The 21324-nt window shown below is 40.7% G+C and overlaps 1 protein-coding gene and 1 long non-coding RNA gene across 5 annotated transcripts in view; both read left to right on the forward strand.

Moving 5' to 3' along the window:
• The window catches only part of pcdh10b (protocadherin 10b), a 104023-nt gene that overhangs the window by 22069 nt on the left and 60630 nt on the right, over positions 1 to 21324 (forward strand). For 2 of the 4 annotated variants that reach the window (XM_028032353.1, XM_028032352.1), the window contains exon 5: positions 4511 to 5838. The exons of the other annotated variants lie outside the window; for them this stretch is intronic. In XM_028032353.1, the coding sequence (XP_027888154.1) occupies positions 4511 to 4564 (54 nt within the window). In that variant the 3' untranslated portion in view covers positions 4565 to 5838. Of the gene's footprint in view, positions 1 to 4510; positions 5839 to 21324 lie in introns of those variants that run through there. 4 annotated transcript variants of the gene reach the window in all.
• LOC114153676 (uncharacterized) lies at positions 10188 to 12365 on the forward strand. Its single transcript, XR_003597383.1, has 2 exons — positions 10188 to 11472; positions 11607 to 12365. It is a non-coding gene; the product is annotated as an uncharacterized LOC114153676 (long non-coding RNA).

Below are 21324 nucleotides of genomic sequence, written 5' to 3' on the forward strand. Positions count from 1 at the left end.
TGAGTCTTTATCATTATGTTTGAGCCAGCAATGAATTTCTATAAGACAAAATTAAATATCTGGGCTTACTTTAGTCCATTAGAACCAGAACCTCAAGGTTCTCCAATAGTGGAGAGTCAGCAGGCTCAAATTGTGGTAGTGGCAGTCACCGGCACTTCCGGTGACTGCTGCCATAAGATGCCACAACCTACCAGTGAACTGCCACAACCTAGCACATGCTGCAGGTCGTGGCAACCATGACCTGCCACAGCTTGATAACGGCAGCTTCTAGCTTCTGTGACGTATGCCACGGCTCTTGTGTCAAACGGAATATGAATTATTTTATTTTGAACAAAAAAAATGAGAAAGAAATACATATATCCGTCACTGATTCTGTGACATATACTGCAGCTTCTGTGTCAGGTTGAATATGAATGATAAAAAAAACAACAAACAACAACAAAAAAAGTGGATGTGACACAGCCTATTACGGAGCCCCCAAGAGAAGATGGAGAACATTTTTCTTTTGTGTTTCCTTGCAAAAGCATTGCATTTCTTCTTAATAAGTGTTGCGTTCCCTTGTGAATGTGCGCCAAACTTACGGTGGTAGAGAGTCACCTGGGTTAAACTCGGGGAATCTCATCTGTCTGACACGTGTTTCAATAAACTCAAGGCCACTTCTTTGTTTGGTCAATTATCAGTTTATTCTATTCTAGACTGTCATGCTTCAAACTTTGTAAGGACTGAGACACAGACTGGTCTGGCCAAACAATGCACAAGTGCCAACGATCAACGGCCCTATAACACAGTCAACAGAAATTACGACCTGCACCCAGTGCCAGGTTGTGGCAGGTCACTGGCAGGTTGTGGCAGCCATGGCAGCTGTCACCAGAAGTGATGCTATAGCTGCCACTGCCACAATTTGAGCTCGGCCCTGCTGCAATACTGAGTGTTGCTGCAAACATCAGCAGAGAGTTGACCACAGCTGCTGCTCTCACGTCCCGCCCACAATAGCGAGGAACAGAGTGTGTAATGGAGAAGCTGACTACCTGGGGTAGAACCGAACCGCACATTAACCGGTTAGTGCGTAAATTATCAGTGGAAAAGCACCGTAAAGCACTGTTTCTCAGACATTTTCCGTATTTGTTAACCTATTTAACAAACACAGAGCACCTAACTTAAAACTGCCCTGCAACAGCACATCTCACAACCTGAAATTAAAATATCAATCTCTTAATATACTAACTATTGTTTTCTTCGTTCATCCTAGTGATATCAAACACATGGAAATAAAAAACCCTGTTTTTTACTACCAAGTGTAGTGTGCATTAATAACATTTGGGGCTATTTGTAATAACTGATGTCCTAAGGAACGCTGCAGCAAGTCTTTTCTGCCTGAGGCTATCAGACTTTATAATACATACATAGTATCTAGAACTGTGCGTTTTAAATTTTCAATATATATCTAGCAATATATTGAGCAATCTGTGTGTGTCCTTAAGACTATCGCTGCTCATTGTTATTTTTTGTTGTATGCTTATTATTATTACTTTATTTATTTCTTATTTATTTACTTATTTGAATTTATATTGTGTGCTTTGTCTGGACAAACAAAATTCAGAATAAAATTCAGAATAAAATAATTATAGACTTGAGTTGCTTTGGCAGATACAAAAATCATCTTCTGTACAGTTAAATATAAAAATTATAAATTTTTTTTGAAGATGCATTCAAAAGAATCACATTGCTCGTGAACGTCACATCAACACTCTCAGCAACAGATATGGCTTGGCTTCCTCTGATCATATAATTAATCCTGTCGTTTTCTTTCCACCGATATCTTCAGTTTTTCTTTTTAGTGACCTGGTTTTAAGTCATTTATCCATTATTATTTCTAAACATAATCCTCTGGGAAGCTAGCTATTTGCATCACAGATGAGCTGACATCACTGTAAAAAAGAACCAGTTATTTTCATGCAGTACCGTATTGACTATTAGAAGGCGCCTTCGGACCAACCAGTGCTCTGGGTGCCACTGTGTGAGAAAGACTGCTCTAAGGTTATTGTTGACCTGATTGTCGATTTTCTCATCCTGGCATTTGTAAGCACTCTCTTGTATTTTCCAGAGCAGCAAACTGCTTAAATTCCTTCTGTTAAACAGATTTGTTTTTACTGGTAGTGAGTCATCAGGTGCATTTGACTAGCAGTGCCTGGTTTCTTTGCCTGGCCATTGCCTTCCTATGCAACTTGGCTTGATTCTAATCTGATCTTCACAGCTCAGTTTGGGTGTTCTCTCATTGCCTTTGATCCCTCTGGTAGATTTTCTATCAGGTCAATCAGCGAACAGAAGGAGAGGTTGTGAACTATGACGTTTATTTTCTTTGCTGTTTTAGAATTGTAGTCTGTAGTTCAGAAAAAGTGAACGAAGCCGTTCAGTCCGCTTCCAAATATTGAATTAACATTAACAGCCACCTCGTTCAATTCAGCACTTCTCTCTTCACAGTTGAAGGTTGATTGTTTACAGTGCAGTAAGCTTTTTAGTGTTGTACTGGCGCATTTCATATGCCATGAGAAAACATTTAGCTATTGGGTAAAATGTAAAACCTCAACACAGTCCACGCCTCCAAGAAGCTGTAATTTCTGAATAACCAAGGGTCAATGCTTAGCACAAGGGGCTGGTTTTTACTAGGCTGCAGATTTCTACTTCTCTTATTGAATTTTGTGGAGGCTACAAGAGTGTAATTCAATTTTTCATCACTAATTACGAAGATGTAACTAGGTTTCCTATCACTGCAGATGCTTAGTGCAGCATCTGCAGTGATGAAGGCCTGCAGATGCCCCCATCAATGCAGGCCCCTCTGCAGCTCTGGTGAAGACAACCAAACTGTTGTCTTCACCAGACAACAGCTCTGGACAACACCTTTGTGGTAGTGAAGACAAAGCTGAGCCAAAAGGTGAAGCTCTGAATTTATCAGTCGTTATCTATGTTCCTACCCTCGTCTATGGCCAGGCTAGGAGCTTTGGGTAGTGACGGAAAGAAAAAGATGAGGAAATGAGTTTCCTCTTCAGGGTGTCTGGGCTCTTTCTTCAAAACTTGGTCATCTGGGAGGGACTCAGAGTAGGCCTTCTGCTTCTCCACATCAAGAGGAACTGGTTGAGGTGAGTTGGGCATCTGGTTAGGACGCCTCCCTGGTGAGGTGTTCTGGGCATGTCCAACTGGGAGGAGACCCAGAGGAAGACCAAGGATATGCTTCTTGGCTTGCCTGGGAACGCCTTGGGAGTCCCCTGGAGAAGTTGGTCCAAGTGCTTGGGGAGAGAGAAGTCACGGATCTGGGTCTTCCTGCTTAGGCTGCTGTCTGTGCGAAATGACCCTGGATAAGCAGAAGATAATTATATCACAATCTCTCCATCTTGACTTAGTTTTAGTAGAATCTGTCATGTGTTTTTGAGAGAGGGATCTGCTTTCTTTTAGCATGACTATGTATAATAAATGGGTTAGATATACTGTAGATCAGAGACAATTTTGCTAAAGCATATCCCTGGACAGCTAGCCTGGCAGAGACAATCAGACATACAAGATAAACATTCTAAAGTATTCCAGCCCCTCCTGTGCTAGTTCCTGCTAGAGTCTACAGCTCCATTCTGGTAACAAATTTCACATTATTGTCATTTCCTTTCTCCTCCCTTGTGGTAGTCTGCTTTTATATGATGCCTGCTACACTTGCTACCTGTCGCTGTGGCTCTAGTTACCATAGATCTGCTTATTATGTACTTGTGATGTACCTCTCCAAGTTAAGAGGTTCCACCATTGGTACGTACCCACGGGCATCACCGCTCACTTCTCTCTCAAACTGCATTAGCATTGCTCACATGATAATGAGTGAAGGGTTGGCTGTGCAGAGTGGGAGCGAGCGGCTGGCAGGAAAAAAAAAAGTTAGGGAGATAATAGATTTGGAAGGGATGGGGTTTGGGGGCTGATTTGGTATGGAGCAGGATAAAGAGAAGCTACTAAGAGTCTGAAACCCTAATCTGTTTAAGTCAGCCAATGACACAGATGTAGCCTTTTGTCTTTTTAGGCCTGAGTTTGGAAAGAAGTTGGGGTGGGGTAATGAGGAAATCAGATGGGGTGATAGATCACAGGTGGGAAACAGATAAGTGACAGCAATAAGTGTTTAGGTTCTTTGCTGTTGGGCTCAGTGTCCTGTAACTATTGTTCTCTCTTAAACAAAGCACAATTTTCAATAGTTCATTCTTCCAATGCCACTATTGTCTACTGTGGCTCTCCCATATAATCTGTGCTGTTCCACAGGAGTAATGTCAGGATTGTGACACTTCCCACCCCTGTTTGTGTGTGTGATAAACCTCTAATTCTGTGAGAATGAGGCCATTTCAATGCTGTTTTATTTTCTTTGCCCCATCATCTCACCCCTTTGCATACTCCCTCTGAATGTGTGCGCACCCCCCCCCACGCACACACACACTTTCTTGAATATTCATGTCTCACCAGGCCTTTTGTTTTTCTGTCTATACAGCGAGGAAGAGGGTTTGCTAGCTCCTTCCGTGTGGACATACCAGAGACTGCATGACTTTGCACAATCTCTCCCTGACAACTGGCTATAAAAATGCATCAAGACTGAACGCATTTTGTCCTCCCCTGCTCTTCTCCTTTGTTACCCAGTGAAAAGGAAGCTTACATTTGCCTACGACTGCACACAGGGTGAGGAACAAAAAGTTTAATATTTGCTCTCTTCTGGAGCTGCTTTCCCAGGTTTTGGAAGCTTCCAGAATCTTGGTATTTAGTGCCAGTCGGACATGGAGGAGGAGGAAGAAGAGAAGGAGGTGAAATGGGTGCAGGGACACTAATAAATGTATAACCTTACTGGGTGGACTTATTTTCTCAGCCGGACTGAGAAATCTCCTAAAAAACTAAACACAACAAAAAAACCATGAAAACCACAGAAGACTTGCAGTGATGTAGAGGAAAACTGGATTTTTATTCTTCAAGCTGTGTGCCTGTTTACAGCACTGATGTATACGTTGATGTGGAAAATCACACCAGATGCGGACTTCATATAAACAACGTAAATGACAGCCAATGAGAGAAACAGCCCTTTAGGCGTGCTCACACAGTGAAGCACCAAACTGTACAGGAAAATCGTTGTGCATTTCTAAATGCAATACCACTGTTTGAGATTTTCTATTCTGTTGTGTGGTCAGGTGTCTCTGGTACAATCTACTTTTAACTTGGTAAGAAAAGATGTGTGCAGGATATTGGATTTTCTGTTATTTTTATTTCACTTCTTTTACATTTATTTGATATTTGATTTTGATTTTCCTATGGCTTACATATTTCTGATTCTGAGCCATCGGTTACTTTCTATCATGTCTGAGAAGTGTTCATTGTACTCTTTTAAAAACTTTGAAGCTTAATATAAAACTATATAAATTGATCTATATCTACTTGTTCTGAAGGCGTGCTGTTTGTTGCTGAGTTTTTCTTTTCAGAGGTGTGACTCTAGTTTAAGTGCCCATGTAGAAAACTTATTTTCTTCCACTGGACACATAAGACACATTCCAGCCTTAGCAGATGGAAAATTTAGGTTCTCATTTTATATTTTTTCCCACTTTGAATAATGATAAAGATCATTTCTATAAATAAAAAGAGTTAATAATTTAGACTGAAAGTTGTGGTAATTTTGTGTCACAGTAACCAACACTTTAAGGATGAGTTCCTAAACGAATGAAATGATCAGATGCAACGTGTTGTACACAATGCTGTTGAAATCTGGCATACATATTTGTTTCTCACACATTACGAACACCAGTAAGCCAACAATAAATGGAACATAATGAAAAGTTATGTCTTGTCTTTATTTATAACAAAGTTTTAAAAACGGATGTTATTCTTTTTACACTTTGCTGCATAACAAATTCTTTTCTTCTGGTTTTTAAAATAGGTCATGCACTCTTGTGTTAGAGGGGATGCTGGCCTCTAGAGCTAGTAGTCAGTTGTATTTTGTTTATCATTATGAGTAATATATTTGATTTTGTTACATATTCTCATTGAATAATTGATTGATTGATTTGTATTGTTTATTTAGTATTCTACGGTATTCACAGCTATACAGCACATATCATTCATAGCTTGGTGAATGATGATGCCGAAATGTTTTCTCTGCATTTCTTTGGCTTCTGTTTAACGTGAGCATGAAAAAGCCAAAAAATAATAATAATAATAAAAAAAAAACAACTTAAAATGAAATACTTTTATAAACATGAGCAAAGATAAAGGTTTATTTCCATATGTAGAAACTTTCTTCTAGGTGTGTGCATTTAAATAATTTATTATTGTAGGATTTTTTAAATCATAAATGAATCTGCCTGGTTTTGTGATAGAAAACCTTTTTAACTATTCTAAATGATAAACTGATCTGGATTAGATGTTTTTATTTATCTGGAAAGACGTGTTCCTGCGGTGAACAAACAAAAAAAATATTTAAGTTTAATATTAAAATATTTGTTCTCTTAAGTGTAGCTTGTATTTTACATACTCCATGTTACTCAGATGTCATCATGCATTCACTTCTTATTAAGATCAGTGCAGCCAAATGAACAGAGTGGCAGGTTTTCTAAATGACAGCTTCGTCCTGCAGCAGTTGTTCTTCAACACATGACCGATGCAGGAGCAGACTTATTTGGTTATTTGGGAGAGGCTCTGAATGTCATTAACCTTATAAACTTGACTGATCATAAAATGGATATAGCTTCGTTACTTCCCCAAACACCTGATAAGATAGTACCATAATGTTGAGGAAGTGAAATTAACCAGTCAAGAGAAAAGTGTTTATCTTCCTGTTTATCCTCTACTGTGGTGACCTGACACACATTCTGTAATCCGCTCTTTTCTTTTTATGTCGATGAGATTTTATCTGTCTGAAGTCGATGTTTCAGTTATAATCCTAAATAGATTATAGCTTTTACAAACTGTTTCACCAAAACTGACACAGAATTCAGAAATACACACACACATCCTTGTACTTCTGAGAACTTTTATTGACTTCCATTCATTTTAGTGACTGCCTAACCCAGACATTTTCCCTAAACTATCGCTATTATATTCCTAGCCTAACCTTAACCTAAACTCAATTCACACCACAGTCCTAAACTTAAACCCTAGCAGCTAAACACTTGCAAGCTTTGGGGCTCGCAATCGGTCCCTACAATGTAGCATGTGTTATGGAAATGGTTCTTACACTGTATTAAATACAAGGCACATATACACACAAATACACACAATAATCCTCTCTCCTGGTACATGGTTGAAAATCTTTAATCATTTTTAAGCTATTTTAGATACAAAACTGAAAGGTTACATTTAACAGGCAGGAATGCTAAATACCAACAAGATCATTTCTTAGTCTTCATAATTTCTTCAATGTGGATTTAGAATGAAACTCAGAATTTATATAGAGGTCTACAAATAACATGAGATGGTGGTGCAAAGAGGAGTGCTGGTTCTTTTGTTGCTGTGTAATGAGGGCAGAGCTATCAAAGCTGCACCATTTAGATTGAGGACAAATGTTACACCAAGAGCAAGTGTAGTTTAATCATATCTATTTTCCGTTAAATTGAAGTTATTGTGTTTGACCTCCATTCAATACTAATCTCACACAAACCAAAAACTTTCATTTCCATGTGCATTTATGCACCCAAGCTCCTAATGGGAAAAACCATTAGAGTATAATGAAAGATAAATTAAAAAGGAAAAAAAAGACACTTGTAATTCCCCCAGTGAGTATGTTGGGAAAGAGGCAGATGCTGAAATAAAGAATGTCTTTGCTCTTTCTATTTTCAGTGAGTTGCAGATTGAGAAATGAGGAAGTAATTGTGATAGCAACTTTCAAAGTCATTCACTTTCCAAAGACAGAGAGGATTATAACAGCAGGCTAAACTTTTTCATGCTAATCCACTCTTCTTCTTCTTTTCTTTTTTTTTTTTTTTTTACAGATGACTGGACACATAAGCCAGTGAAGGGGTCAGTAAATGATGTGCTTTGTAGTACTAGAAGTTTATGATGTTTTATATGAAGACTTACCTGTCAAGTTTTGGACTTGAGAATAGGGTAAATAGTTATCCGCCACTGCTGTCATCAGAGTGGGGAGGGAGGAGGCTGGGGTTGTAGGTCTGAAGAAAACTACAGTAAGAGACTTGACAGGTATGTAGAAGGTTGGACATGTTCTCATGTGAGGTGAGCAAAGGTAGATATCTGACAAATCACTGATACAACAAGCAGATTTATGCAGTAAAACAGTTCAAAAGTTGAGCTCCTCATATTTTTATAGCGAATAAACATAAACAAGGCTGGGGCTAAACTAAAGGCTAAGCTTGCCAATAACCAGAGGTGTTTTAAATCATCTCTTTCTGCCATGATCTTTGGGAACGTCAGTTCACTTCCCAATAAGACGGACGAGTTGTTCATGTTGGAGAATCAGCTGACTTATTGTGAGTGTTCATCCTGATGAAGACATGGCTAACTGACAGCATGCGGGACGCTATTGTTGCTCTGCGCGGATTTACAACAGTCCGAGCCGATAGGGATGCAAAGATGTGGAAAACGCTGAGGTGGTAGTTTGGTCATCTACCTTAAGAACTGTTGGTATAACCCTAGCCATGTCAAACAGTTTGTGTTCTGGGTGGATGGGATCAGTGGCAATACAACTGGCCTTCTTTTGCAGTCTGCCATTATATATTAGGTCCAGGTACGGTAACTGACTCCAAACGATCCACTGGACAGATGTCATCCCCTGGGGAAAGTCCTTTTTGTCCTGGACCATGCAGTTGCTGTACCACACAGTCATACTGAAGAGGATGCTCTCTGTCATGGCTTTATAGATCTTCTTGAGCAGCTGACCAGGGAGTCCAGCCCTTTTTAGTTTCCTGAGGAAGAAAATACTTTGTTGGGCCTTCCTTCATTAGTAAGGAGGTGGTCAGTGATTAGGTTAGGTCAGAGGTGAAGTGGATGCCCAGGCATTTGATGTTGTCCATGCACTCCACCACCTCCCCTTGAGTCGTAATAGGTGGGTGCACTGTCCTTCTGGACCTCCTGTAGTCCAATATGACCTGTTTGGTCATAGTGAACATCAGCAGTACAACCTTGGATCTCTGACCCCGAAGCATACCCAGCACAAAAAATATTTTCTTCCACAAATGCAACTTTTTAAAAATATATATATATTTGCAAGGTTATAGGAGAAGCAGTTCTGAACATGTAAAAAAATAATTAAATCAATGTCAGTAATGTCCAGGTGTCTCACATGTTTTCACATTTACTGCATCTTCTCAATGTAGACCATCGCTTCCAATTCATTACAATTCTGACAGTAAATGCAGATATTGTTGGTAATGTAATGAATAGAATAGAATTACTTTATTCATCCCAGCAGGGAAATTATTTTGTAATTAATTAATTAATTAATTAATGTGAGACAGCAGCGTTAGCTTGTGCTAAATGACGAATGATGTTCATGCCAATAATGCAGAACACACTATACATTGTTTTGTACATACATCGCCATCATCTGCAGAATTGTGATGAACAGCAGGAACAGAACCTTCCTTCAGTCCAAGTCTTCTGGTAAATCCTGCCATGTTGGTAGTTTTCAGAGGACTCTGTCATGAAGTGGTGGTGGAAGATGGTGAGGGAAACGCAGCAGACCCAGGATGAGACGAGTAAGATGGTTTTAATAATGAATATCCAGAAATACACAGTCCAATAATGTCCAGAATACCGGGCAGCACGGCCGTGCGGAAGCCAGGGCTCGACGCTGGTAGCAACCGGTTACATAAAGGATGAGACGGCGGACTGAGGAACATCAGACGACAGAGACTAGACGCCAAATGAGACGAGGACCAACAAAGACACAGGTGATCAGGGAACAAGACACACCTGGGAACTAATCAATGGGAGACAGGACAACACAGAGACACAGGAACTCAAAATAAACACACAGAGAAGCTCAAATCACGACAGTAGCCCCCCTCAAGGGCAGCTACCCGACGCCCAAAAATATGTCTGAAAAGAAAAACACAACAAGGGTGGGCGGAGGGGTGCTGGACGGGGGGCCAGAGTCCAAAATACAACAAAAAACAACCCAACAGGGTGAACAGAGACTCGGGAAGGAGTCCAGAGTCCAAAAACAACAGAAAACAACCCATCAGGGTGGGCGGAGGCACAGGATGGGGCCAAGAGTCCAAAAACAATGAAAAACACCAGCCCAACCAGGGTGGGTGGAGACACAGGAGGCGGAACCGGCGGGGAAGGTCTGGAGGATGTCCGCGGCGCTGAAGGCGGGAACCATGGAGGAGGTCCAGTGGCTGTCTGCGGCGCTGAAGGCGGGAACCACGGAGGAGGTCCGGCGGCTGTCCGGCGGCCATCCGGGGCGATGAAGGTGGGTCCGGCGGGCAATGTCGGCGCAGGAGCCACGCCCGTGGAGGCTGGTCTAGAGGTCGACGTCAGCACAGGGGCCGGGCTGCGGGAGGCGGGTCCGGCAGGCGATGTCGGCGCAGAGGCCGGGCCGCAGAAGGCGGCGACAAGGAGTCTCTGGGGGGCTTGGGAGGGACACTAGGAGGCTGGGACTCGGGAGGAACACTAGGGGGCGACGAGGAAACACTAGGAAGGGGCAATGAGGAGAGGGCACTAGGAGACTTGGAGGCACTGGGTTACTCAGGAAGAACACTGGGGAAAGGAAACTCGAGGGAGGCACTAAGGCACTAAAAACACAGGGGAAACGCTAGGGAATGACGAGGAAGAGACACTGGAACCACTAGGTTGAGACTTGGGAGGAACACTATGAGAGAACTCGGGAGGAACGCTAGAGGGAGACTCAGGGAGAACACTGGAATTACTAGGTCATGACGGGAACTCACCCAAAGCACCAGGGGAAGAAAACTCAGGAGAAACATGGAACTTCAATAATGTCCAGAATATCGGGCAGCATGGCCGAGTGGAAGCCAGGGCTTGACGCCGGTAGCAACCGGTTACACAAAGGATGAGACTAGACGCCAAATGAGAAGAGAATCTGACAAAGACACAGAGACACAGGTGACACTAAATACACAGGAGGTAATCAGGGAACGAGACATACCTGGGAACAAATCAAGGGGAGACAGGACAACACGGAGACTCAGAGACACAGGAACTCAAAACAAACACACAGAGAAACTCAAATCACGACAGACTCCTTCCTAAACTGATCTGTGCAAATTGCAACTTATATTCCATGGACATTGCAAGCAAAATAAAGTAACGCATCTCTGTTCTCCATTCGTAGGAGTAGATGCATGGACACATGCAGCTGATAACAAAACATTTTCTTTTTCCAGCAGCTATTATGCAGCACAGGGACGCCTGCAGGATACTATTGGAGGGGACGCACAATATTATTACTGCACCTGACCCACAAGAGCACAACCACATCTCTTAACACATCATCACGTATGTATTGCACAAAACAGAACAAACTTAAACCACATAAACACAGGCCATATGCACCTAATGTGCATGGTCAATTTTTACCAAATGTACAATTTCTTGTATAAGTAAAGGCCATTTACTATTTCGTCCTGCAGATCAGGGTAGAATGTCGTCTCCATCTAGGTCCAGCCCTCAGAGTCAGAAAACTCTTCTCCTCTAAACCAGATCTCAACTTCCTGATTTCTTCCTGCTTCCACAAAGATTCATTGTCACTGTTTCAATCCTCATCTTGACACCATCTTTTGACCGCCAGTGAAACATCTTGTTGTGGAATAATCAAAATTTCGTTGGTTCCCATTTGATGAAAACAGCTTCAGAAATCCTTGGCGACAGTTCAATTCAGTGACATTTCCTCTAAGAAGGAAAGAAAAAAATAGATCACCTAGCTTCAGAAAACTTTAGCTGTGATGCTCATAGGCTCAATAGACACAGTCTTTTATCAGCTCTAAGTTAATAATTTTTGCAGCAGAGAATGCTGTCTGGCATCTGTAGCCTTTGTGCTGCAGGCGCTGCAACCCTGCAGGCCGTCTGTGATGCATGAACGTCCCAGACTGCAGAGCCAGAGGTAAATTTAGAGAAAGGAGCCAAATTCTCTCCTCTCTGTAACTGAATTACAGTTACACTCAGTTTTTTCCTGAAGTAAGACTGAAGAACATCCAGTAGATGGATTTTAGTTGGGAAGAAACACTGAAGGACCCTCAATGCTGCTACTGTTAAATACATCAGCAGTGTCTGTCTGTGAAATGTGACTGGCCATGACAAAACCATCAACAAGTCGAGGGCGTTTTGAGTTTATAATTTGTGGAATGTAGATTGTAATGCATGGAATTTAAAAAATAAGTTGTTTTTCACTACAAGTGTTGTGTGACATGACACCATTTTAGGGTTATTTGTAATTTAGAAGCACAATAAAAGAAAAAAATAGGCGAGAATGGCTTTTGACAGAAACAAAAATACTCTTCTGCGTCATTAAATCTAAAACTTATATGTTTATTTATGTATTTCAAACATGATAACAGTATAAAATGACACATGAACAAGGAATGCAAAAAGACATACTTTTTTGTACCACAAGAATTTTAACATACTCAAAAAGGAGTAGGAAGAAGTAAGAAACTTATGAACTCATACAATACTTTCAGACGGACCCTCATTAAATCAAATTAAAAAATAAAATATAAACATAGGTTAATTAATTCATATTAATTACATGTGTCTAAATATACACATCCGTACATCCATACCCACACACATTCAAATGCGTTAGCCTCAATTTACATATACACATTAGTGCTAACTCTCACCCATATTTCTCAGGTAGCAGTTTATTTGATTCCTTTAACATAATTTGAGCAATTTTAAATTCCACCAGATCTTCAAATTTAATCTATCCAAAAACAAATATTTTTTAACTAAATAAAAATAATATCTGTTGATGTGTGAGCAGAGCATTATATAAAAAAAAACAACATTTCTCACAAACTGAGACTTGTTCAAGGCATTAAGCCTCCTCCTATCATATAAGTAATCTTAATGTTGTTTTCTTTTGAGCAACCTAGTTTTAAACCACTTATCCATTATTATTTTTCACCACAATCCTTTGGTAAGCTAACTGTCCAAAAAAAAAAAACTGTTGCTTACAGGCAGTACCTTATGGACCATTAGGGGGCGCCCGCGGACACCAGTTTGAGAAAGACAGCCATAATCAATGCATATAAATTTGTTGGTATTGCTTAATCTCTGCTCGCCACTATCTCTAAAACTGTGGGTATGTTTTAGACATCCACAGTTGTGTCTGGCAAGTTTTCTGTCAGGCTTAACAGAAATATGAAACCAGTTGTTAACTATTAAACATCTCTGCCAGTAGCATTTCACTAGAGATTCAACAGAGCAGATGGTTTGAATAAAGTAGTGCATCTTTGTAGCTGTTCTTTATTTAGTTTTCTTATTAAAAGTTAATGAAGCAGCCTACATTCTAAAGTCATGTCAGATGCCATATGAAAAAGGCATACAGTGTAGTTATGGTGCCTCCAAAAACATGAAATTCACTAACTGACTATCTTTGCGTTAATAAAAATTCAGCAATGTAAAATCAGAGTCAATAGTACAGTTGAAACCAGACGTTTACATACATCAACTATAAAGACAAATACATCTATTTGATCACTGTCTGAAATTAAATCTCATATAATTTACATGGAAATTGATCTCTTGTGTTAGGTGAATTAGAATAACAAGAATATTTTTATTTGTCATAATGATGAGAGAAAGAATATGTCAGAAATGTATTTATTAATGTGTTGAAAATCAGAAGTTCACGTACATTTTCTCGGTATTTGATTGAATTGCCTTTGAAATATTTGACTTGACTCAATGTTTTGGGTTTCCTTCCACAAGCTTCTCACAATAGTGTGCTGGATTTCTGGTCCATTCCTCATATCTACTCCCAAATTCGCAATAGGATTGAAGTCAGGACTTTGTGATGGTCACAACAAATGGTAAATGGTAAATGGCATTGTACTTGCATAGCGCCTTATCAAGTCCAGAGGACCTCACCCTACACTACACTCATTCACCCATTCACATGCTGATGCTGGTATCTTACTGGATAGTAGCCACAGCTGGGGCAGTTTGACAATAGCAAGGCTGTCATACACCAGCACCACCGGGCCCTCTGACCCCACAAGCAGGCAAGGTTGCAGCGACATAGCCAGGTGGAGCGGGGATCGAACCAGCAATTTGCCTTTTGCAAGGCAAACTCCTATCACCACCAACTCCGTCACCATCACCCAAACAAAACATTGACTTTGTTGTCCACAAGTCATTTTGTAACAACTTTAAATGTATGCTGAGGGTTATTGTCCATTTGGAAGATCCATTTGCAACTGAGGTTTTACTCACTGGCTGATGCCCTTAGTTGCTTCAATATTTCCACAAAATGTTCTTTCTTCATGATGCTATCTATTTAATGAAGTGTACTGGTTCCCCCTGGAGCAAAATAGCCCTACAACATGATGGTGATTATGGTCAAACAGTTCCACTACTTTCATCAGAATACTGGATATGTCCTCAAAATATAGATCTTTGTCAATGTGTGCAATCTGGCTTTTTCATGTTTCTTGTAGAAACATTAATGACTTCCTCCTCTCTGAGAGTCCTTTCAGCCTACATCAATACAAGACATGTTTTACTGTGGATAATGACCTTCTTAACAGTTTCAGCCAGCATAATCAATGAAGTTTTTTTCATGCTGAAACACACTGTATGTTTCAATGGGATTGATTTTCTTGTAGAAAACGTGCTCTATTACTATGGCTTTGCAATGAAACATTTCCAACTGGACAACATAGGCCTGTTCAGAAACATTTGATCTTACCTGACCAGTGATCTCACCTATATGTTTCAACTGTTTTAGGACTTTGAGCAGTTGATAAATGATAATGTTAATAAAAAATAAAAAAAAAATAATTTAGAAAACAAAGAAAACCTCGTATGACAAGCAGAAGACAGAAAACAAAAAGTATTAAAATGGATAATGTTCCTCTTTTAAGCCCATGAAGCAAATATCACAATTTTACAATGCTATAAACCAATATCCATCCATCTATCATCATCCTGAAATCTTACAATGCTACTGCATTATTCTGTTCTTGAACAATGCTGAAAGATAACTGTCAGAACTGCTTTCCTAACACCGGCTCTAATCCATGCTCAAGCTTTAAAAAACAGTTGGCTTTTTTTTAAAGGAGGCTTAGAAAAAGTGCAAAAATGTAATAGCTTCAAGTAGTGAAATGAAATATGGTAAGAATATGAATGCAGACAATGGTCTTACCCATCACCTATATGCCTTTATTGATTCAGGGGCAGACACTGAATTAATGCCCTGTGAACTCGCCAAGTCTCCTGGCATCCAACTCTTACCCACCTCTAAGTGTCTTGAAGTTTTGGCAATTATTGGCCACATATTTCACCAGGCCACCCATGAAACAGGTCATATAAAGTTCAGTGTTTCAGGGAATAACCATGAACTTATTTTCTTCTTGATCATAAATCTAAATGGGCCCCCTGTCATTTTGGAAGCCAATTGGCTGAGCAGACACAATCCCTACATTGATTGGGTTAGTAGTGAGGTGATGGGATGGTCACCAACTTGCTATTCCTCTTGCCTCTTAGCATCTTTGGTCCCCTGTTCTGTCCCTACCAGTGGTCAGGAGACCTACCCTGACTTATCCAAGGTACCCGCTGTTTATCATAACCTAAGGGAGGTGTTTAACAAGCATCGAGCCCCTTCACTTCCACCTCATTAGCCCTATGATTGTGCCATCCATCTGGTTCCTGGTACTTTTTCTCCCAGGGGTTGTCTGTTCCCTTTTTCTGGCCCAGAACCTCTGGCCCAGAGGACAAGGGATTATATAAGTGATGCACTCAAGGAAGGTACCATCCGCCATTCTTCCTCCCCAGTGGGAGCAGGCTTCTTCTTTGTGGGCAAAAAGATGGTTCCTTAAGACCCTGTATTGACTACAGAGAGATGAATGGAATTACAGTCAAAAATTGTTACCCACTTGCCTTAATCAACACTGTCTTTGACCTGATGCAGGGATCCACAGTTTTTACCAAGCTCGATCTTAGAAATGCCTACTAGTCTGTATCAAGGTGGGGGATGAGTGGAAGATGGCGTTTTACACTCCAACAGGTCGTTACGAATACCTCGTAAAGCCTTTGGACCTGACCAATGCTTCAGCGGTGTTCCAGGCACTCGTCAATGATGTCCTCAGGGACATGGTTAGATGTTTTGCTTGTGTTTACCTGGATGACATTTTGATTTTCTCTAAGGATCTCATGGCCCAGCAAGCTCATGTTTGTTCCGTCATTTTCTGTTTGCTGCAGAACAACCTGTTTATTTCTGCAGAGAAGTGTGAGTTTCACAAACCTTATACTTCAGTCTTGGCTTTCATCATCTCTAACAAGATCTCCATGGACCTCAGCAAGACGGGCGCTGTCAAGAACTGGCCCCTCCCACAAGACCGTAGACAACTATAAAGATTTCTAGGATTTCCAAACTTTCATTGCCGGATCATCCAAAAAATCAGGTCTGTGGCCTCTCCACTTCATGGCCTTACCTCATCCAAGTACCAGTTCATTTGGGGTAAGACTGATGAGACCTTTGACTGCCTCAAGATGGCATTCACCTCAGCTCCTGTCCTCCACTCACCAAACCCTTCCCACGAATTTATCATAGACATTGATGCTTCTGATTCAGCAGTGGGAGCCATACTCAGTCAGAGGTGCACTGATGGAAAGACACACCCATGTGCTTTCTTTTCCAGGAAGTTGTCTTCTGCAGAGAGTAACTATAATGTTGGTGACTGTGAACTATGGCGGATAAACTGGCACTAGAGAAGTGGAGGCACTGGCTGGAGGGAGCTAAGGAACCTTTCATGGTTTGGACTGATCATAAAAATCTGCAGTACCTCAAGTCAGTAAGAAGACTCAACCCCAGGCACCCAAAGAACACAAAGCGTGACACACTTTCCAGGCTTCATGAAACTACACAGGAGATGCAGGAGGCAAGGCAGGTGGACTATGTGCTTCCCAGATTGGTACAGCTAGCAGTTACCAAGCTTGAGCTGGAGCAGAAAATAAGCGAGGCCCATCAGCAAAACCCCATCCCAGAGAGTTGTCCATAAGATCGACTATTTGTCGCTGATCATCTCATACCAGAGGCACTCTCATTTTGTCACGAATCTTGACTTTTTTGTCATCCTGGAGTCACTAAGACCCTATCGGTGATCAAAAGTTGTTTCTGGTGGGGAACTATGCTTCAAGATGTCACAGAGTTCATCAGAGCTTGCCAAGTTTGCAGTCAGGCTAAACCATCCCATCAGAGAACCGCAAGCTAGCGCCGCGTTATCAACACAGTGGTTGTTTGGCTCTGCCTCCCTAGAACCATCAAAGTCTGTCCCACCTTTCATGTGTCCCAAATCACATGGGACATATGAAAGGTGTCCCATATTGGGGTTGTGTCATCCATTACCTGGTGGACTGGGAGAGATGCAGACCAGAGGAGAGCTCCTGGGTGCCAGCCTTTATAAGGGACTTTCTTCACTGTAATCCTGACCAGCCAGGTGGTCCTTCTGTTGTCGGACAATGAGGTGGGGATACTGTCATGATTCATGTTCTGTGTCATGTCCATGCTGTGTTTAGCCGTTCATTCAGCTCACCTGTCATGCCTGATTGCTTACCTGTCTCACCTGGGTCCCGCTCAACTTAAACACCTCTTAGTCTCTGCCTCCTTTCCAGATTATCGACCGTCTTGAACCAGTAGAAATCCAACGTTTTCTTCCAAGCCTTCAGCATATTAACAACCTTTTCTATCCACGGATTTATCCCTCCTGACAGTCTGGTTACTTGCAGCAAAGAAGAGTATTCTTTGCTGTAACTGTTATTTCAAACATATTTCTATTTTTATTTGCAACAATATTTAACTTTGCTATCATCAATACATTTAAAAATGCAAAATGGGATTAAAACATGAACAACTCCCTGAAAATTTTTTTTCCACCCCCCCTCCCTCTCCCGCAATGGCACTGTGCACCTTCCACACTTTGGGAGCCACTGGTTTAGATGTTGAGGGGGAATTAGCTCAAATGGTAGCGCGTTCGCTGTGCAAAGGCCAAAGCTGACATATGACTGATCCTTGCATTTCCCAAAATGGATCTTGCAGTGGGGTAGAACCAAGAACTGGTCAGCAGCATCCCCTCCATTCAGCTTAACAAATGCTGAGGTTTTGGCACCTGAGTGAAGTTGGCCCCCCCACCTTCTTCAAATTAGACAAAATTGGTGTCAATCAACTCGGCTACGTTTGTGCTGGTTTGTGCAGCAAAAATTTTCGTTTGTGCCGCTATCATTTTAAAGATATAAAGAAATGTTTTTAGAGGTCATCAAAGGTCAACCAGCCCCCCACCTTCTTCAAATCAGACGAAATGGGTGTCAATCAACTCGGCTACGTTTGTGCTGGTTTGTGCAGCAAAGATTTTCATTTGTGCTGCTATCATTTTAAAGATATTAAGAAATGTTTTAGAGGTCATCAAAGGTCAACCAGCCCTCTTAATATCTTTAAAATGATAGCTGCACAAATGAAAATCTTTGCTGCACAATCCAGCACAAATGTAGCCGAGTTGATTGACACCCATTTCGTCTGATTTGAAGAAGGTGGGGGGGCTGGTTGACCTTTTGACCTTTACCCTTTCCTTAATATCTTCAAAACCGAAGCAGCACAAACAAAAATTTTTGCTGCACAAACCAGCACAAACGTAGCCGAGTTGATTGACACCCATTTCGTCTGATTTGAAGAAGGTGGGGGGCTGGTTGACCTTTGATGACCTCTAAAAACATTTCTTTATATCTTTAAAATGATAGCGGCACAAACGAAAATTTTTGCTGCACAAACCAGCACAAACGTAGCCGAGTTGATTGACACCAATTTTGTCTAATTTGAAGAAGGTGGGGGGGCCAACTTCACTCAGGTGGTTTTGGCCAGGTCCTCCCTGCCACAGCACTTTAATACTTACCTACTGACCTCCTCAGTTGGCCCCATGAGGAGTCTACTCTGAGGGGTTTTATGGAACAAGGCATACGGATACATAATGTGACAGGGAAAAAGCATAAACATAGTGATACATATAAATATTGTATAAATTAATAACACAATCATTACACTGAATTTCTGTTACTTTTATTCACTAAGCATTCAAAGAACCTACAAATGAGCAACATTCACTATTCACTGCTGCGCTGAAGCAATGTCACGTAACAGTATTCATTATCAAATATTTTAAAATCTTATCATTTTTACCTCTGTTATGCTGCCTGCACTGTCTTGACAGCAGAACACACTCAAAACAACGCATTGTTATAGATATAAAATCCACTGTTTTTAATATTAAAAAACGCAGCAATTTTATTAACCACAAAAAAATAACTGTCAGGATCTGTGTTTTCTGTGTTCATTTAGAGTTTTTTGTGTCCTTGAGTCTCTTCGTTGTCCTATCCTCCCCTTGATTGTTCCCAGGTGTGTCTCGTTCTGTCATTACCCTCCCATGTATTTAACTCCACCTGTGTTCCTTGTTCCTCGTCGGGTCCTTGTCAATGTCTTGTTGATGCGTCTCTGTGCGAGCTGCCTGTTGTTTTGGACTGTGTTTTCACCATTAAATTCCGTTATTCATCTTACCTGGGTCCGCTGCGTCTGCCTCACCAACCCTCACCACACCGTTCCATGACAATAACACATATAGGTGTCATCTTGTTACAATACTAAGTGTAATTATTATTTTTTTCTTTCATATTGGCAAAGGGTAGACAAAATCAACAAGATAGATCCATTTTTGTAAAATGGAACTAGGTAAATATTACACAACAACCTTTTTTCCTCTCTTTTTATTCCAGCTTTCAGTCGAACCTCTACACAAAACTAAAATTCTTGGTTTTAATTCTTGGTCTGACACACTTAGCTGTTGAAAAGGAAAATATATGTAAACTCACCAATTGCCAAAGGACTCCAGAAAATTATTGATGAAACAATGCTAACACTTTGTCGTTAACAGAGTTTAGAAAAGATCCAGAAGATGGAACATGATTGGTCACTGGCTCCGGATGTGATTGGCCCACTGGGACATTGGAGTGTGTACTTTAGTCTAAGATTCACTTTATTTTATAGTAAAGGGCTTACTTTAGTCTAAGATTAGTATGCTTCAGGCGAAAGTGAGAGTTAGCAGGATTGATAACAGGATCCAAATAACCTAGCTTTGATCATTACTTGATAGCCAAAGAGTTTGTACAGCATACTTCCAATCATTTAAACAAGCCAGAAGAATGAGGAGTATAAAAATGTGGAAATGTTTTTTACATTGTTTTATTATAAAGCTCAACATCAGAATGTGTCTTTGACCTGTCTCACCCCTAACAAGATGTGCTTGGTAAAATATCCTACATCCTGAACCAGAGGGGCTGATCAAGCCCAGAGAGAACCCAAAATGCCAGTGTTTGCGTATCGGCTCTTGTCAATCATTTTTTGATGCACTTGGATTTCAAATGAATAAAAGGACCAAGACCAACTTTGAAATGTATTCTGCACCGAAAGATTTAGGGTGACATACACTATCGAGCAGTAAATTCAATACCTGGAAAATCATGAGGGGTATCATGTTTTACAATCTATTTTGAGCAGTCAGTGTAGACCAGACTGTTATTCATTCTCCTTTAAAAATCAGCTCCTTTTGTTGTCTTTGGTAGTGTGGGTGAGTGGACTAAGGTGCTGGATTTAGGGTCCAGTCTCTGTGGAGGCATTGGTTCTACTTCCACCACCAGAGTGAGGTCTTTTACCAATCGGTTTCTTTCTGAAGAATTCAAAAAATCAAGAAGCAAAGGTGTAACTCTTGATATTGGGAACTGCGGTGTTCAACTGTTTTTCTGTGCTAGAAAGTGAGTTTTTATCTTTTGAATGAACATTGACTGTGTTCAATTAAACCACTTTTCTGGGGATATGTAAACACATAAGCCTAGAAATTATATGGACATTTTTAATAATAAATGAAACATTTATGTAGTGTCCATATATTTTCATAATTGTACACAAACTTTATTCTTTCAAAGCTATTATTATTCAATGTTAGACACTCCATTAAAAACCCTTTTGATTGTTCAGTAACACCAATGTCAGCCAAATCCCATCAGATTCTTATTATCAACTACTTTTGCATATGTAAATTTTATGAGTGCAAACTACTAACCACAAGGCCCCTCACAAAGCTTAGA

This window comes from Xiphophorus couchianus, chromosome 11 (genome assembly GCF_001444195.1).
Source record: "Xiphophorus couchianus chromosome 11, X_couchianus-1.0, whole genome shotgun sequence".
Lineage (NCBI taxonomy): Eukaryota > Metazoa > Chordata > Actinopteri > Cyprinodontiformes > Poeciliidae > Xiphophorus > Xiphophorus couchianus.